Genomic DNA, 3,253 nt, shown 5'->3' with positions numbered 1-3,253 from the left:
GATTCCACCACTGTACTCCAGCTGGGGTAACAGAATAAGACTCCATCTCAGAAAAAAACAAAAACAAAAACAAAAAAAACAGGGGCCAGATATGGCTCACACCTGTAATCCTAACACTTTGGGAGGCTGAGGCAGGCGGCAGGAGTCTTAAGCTCAGGCGCTCAAGACCAGTCTGGGCAATATGATGAAACACCATCTCTACAAAAAATACAAAACTTAACCAGGCATGGTGGTGCGTGCCTGTGGTCCCAGCTACTTGCAAGACTGAGATAGGAGCCAGAGGAGGTCAAAGCTGCAGTGAGCTGTGACTGCACCACTGCACTCTGGCCTGGGCAACAGAGTGAGACACTGTCTCAAAAAAACAAAAACAAAAAATTCCCAGAAATTTAGGAAACAAAACTCCAGTGGTGTTTAACAGAAGGCCTGCAGCATGTAGCTAAATATCTGGTTTATGCAGTAAGTTATATACCATTAGAAAACAGCACTTAATTTCAGAAAAAGTGTATTGGGGAGGGAGGTGTCATGTAATTTCCTACAGTCTCATCTGAAAATTGGAGGAGGGATTATGTTGGTAGCTACTCAAGTAAAAAGAAAAATGTTTCAAGGAGGCAGAACAGAAAGGCAGCCAGAACAAAATAAAACCATGGATACAATGTGGTCATATATAGCTCTATATTGAAGGTAGAATCAAGCAGCTTCCATTCATAAACTAAGTAACCATCTGCAGCTCAGACACTGGTAGAAGTCACCACAGGCGGGCGTGGTGGCTCCTGCCTGTAATCCCAGAACTTTGGGAGGGCAAGATCAGTGGATCACTTGAGCCCAGAAGTTTGAGACCAGCCTGGCCAACACATTGAAACCCCGTCTCTACTAAAAATACAAAAATTAGCTGGGTGTGGTGGTGTGCGCTTGTAATCCCAGCTACTCGGGAGGCTTTAGAATCACTTGAACCCAGGAGGCGGAGGTTGCAGCGAGCTGAGATTGAGCCACTGCACTCCAGCCTGAGTAACAGAGCAAGACTCCATCTCAAAAAAAAAAAAAAAGTCACCATAACATGGAGGCACAAACTTGTAATTAACCAGACAAGGCCTCAAGTACCAGACAATTTTCTCAAAAGGGTCTTATTTTGTCTGCTTTGAGAGGGGTTAAAAAAAAACAAAACAAAACAAAAAACGAACCAAAAAACCCCAACCAACCCTCTATGAATAGCATCAGTTGCTTAACTTCTACTTTATTTAGCAAATCCTTTTTGCAAAGTGTAAGGAATATTTGGTCTAGCATAGTTTGGGTCAAATCATCATAAGCCACACTCATAAAGACCGTAAGATGAAGATTTAATAAGCTGCTCTTTTTTAAACAGAGAGGACATCTTGAATTACCAGTTAGTCTTGGACCTCCTCCATATCTACTATAGAAAATGTCAGCTGCATATTCAGATATCCTCTTCATAATTGATATTTTATCCGGGTGAAGCTTGTCATGGGAACACAGGCAAGCGTGATTATCAATAGGTTTGGTAGGTGTTGATTCATCCAACCACTTTTGCAGCCATTCCAGAGAGACAAACTCATAGGGCTCTGAGAAAGCAAGCATCGGAAAGAGCCTATGTATTTTTACAGTTTTTGGACTAAGTGATACATTCATTTTTTTCAAAAGACAATGCAAACTCTGTCCAGAGTTAGCAGAATCAGAAGAATCATTGTCTGGGGGAAGATGTTTGATAAGTACAACACAAAGCTCCAGTTAAGTGCCACTCCTCTGAGTTCAAGGAGCTCTGCACCGTAATGCTGAGTCTGCACAGTGCCCTATGAGATCGGCTGGTATTATTAACCACATTCTACAAGAGGCATCCACATAGAGTCTTGCCTAATAGCACAGCAGAGTTTTGATCAAGACACCCATGTTTGTTGACTACAACTCATGCTCCATTACTGCCTCACAAATAACACAACCTCATACCCTACTATGTTTATTTCATAAATTATTTGTCATTACTTTTCACATATGTGTGATATACATCTGAAAATTAAAATGAGAAGCCAAACTGAACTCTAAGTTAGAAATTAACCTCACCAACTATGACCACACTTCAGAAGACCCTTTTAACCACTGAACTTTCTTTATCCAAGATGACACTGATGGCAATTTTGAAAAGGTATTTAATTCCCCCACCCAAATCCAAGTCATCATCTATTCATTATATTATTATTTATTTCAAGAAACTAACCTATTTTAAACAAGTTCCAGGATAAAGTACACTAGAACTGAGTCGTCATCAATTTTGAAGTTGCACAAATTAAAAGACAAAACCAAACACCTCAAAATGAGTTTTAATTTGGGGAAAGGAAGTCCCTAGAATTCCCTAAAAGCCAAAATCAAAGATAAAGGGCCAGCTTTGATTACTTACAAAGATCTCCAGTGAGTCCCAGCATAAAACATAGAAGAAAACATACAGAGGTTGAATTTGTATTTTTGTATTATATACTCCTTCTGATGAGATCTGAGGGACAGATACTTCAACGAAGCCCATGGTGACCAGTTTTATACTCCCCAGAGAGTTACATGTCTAGAAAACTAACTCCCATTTTAATTTTACAGCAAACCATTTCAATTTTTATGAAAACAAAATTTGGCACTGTACATCAGCGACTAAGTCTTCTGACTGGTCAAATCAAAAGTGACTCCAGAGGAAGAGCACAGGACTGTGAGTTGAGGTCACGGCCTAATCCAAGTTCTGCCACCAAGAAAATGAACCTGAGCGAGTCACTTAAACTCTCTGTGTTTCCGGTCTTTTATTTGTAAAATGAAGGTAATAATACCTGCCTTCTACCTACCTCATGGGGATGTTGTTGAGTATAAAAGATAAGCTATGTGAAGCATTTTGAGCTTTTTGGAAGAAAAGAGATATGGAAAAGTTAATGATACATTTACATAACCTTATTATATAAAAGAGGAGACCTTGGCTGGGCGAGGTGGCTCACACCTGTAATCCTAGCACTTCGGGAGGCTGAGACGGGCAGATCACCTGAGGTCTGGAGTTCGAGACCAGCCTGACCAACAGGGAGAAGCCCCATCTCTACTAAAAGTACAAAAAATTAGCCAGGCATGGTGGCACATGACTGTAATCCCAGCTACTCGGGAGGCTGAGACAGGAGAATCGCACTTGAACCCGGGAGGCAGAGGTTGTGGGGAGCTGAGATTGCACCATTGCACTCCAGCCTGGGCAATAAGAGTAAAACTCCATCTCAAAAAA

The 3,253-nt window shown here is 41.0% G+C and overlaps 1 protein-coding gene across 3 annotated transcripts in view; it reads right to left on the bottom strand.

The window, feature by feature from the left end:
- The window catches only part of USP48 (ubiquitin specific peptidase 48), a 111,179-nt gene that overhangs the window by 46,137 nt on the left and 61,789 nt on the right, over window positions 1–3,253 (bottom strand). For 2 of the 3 annotated variants that reach the window (XM_011933968.1, XM_011933967.1), the window contains exon 12: window positions 1,380–1,577. The exons of the other annotated variant lie outside the window; for it this stretch is intronic. In XM_011933968.1, the coding sequence (XP_011789358.1) occupies window positions 1,380–1,577 (198 nt within the window). The remainder of the gene's footprint in view (window positions 1–1,379; window positions 1,578–3,253) is intronic. 3 annotated transcript variants of the gene reach the window in all.

Source organism: Colobus angolensis, unplaced genomic scaffold (genome assembly GCF_000951035.1).
Source record: "Colobus angolensis palliatus isolate OR3802 unplaced genomic scaffold, Cang.pa_1.0 Scaffold130, whole genome shotgun sequence".
In the NCBI taxonomy this organism is placed as follows: domain Eukaryota; kingdom Metazoa; phylum Chordata; class Mammalia; order Primates; family Cercopithecidae; genus Colobus; species Colobus angolensis.
This window is presented reverse-complemented; position numbering and strand designations above follow the sequence as displayed.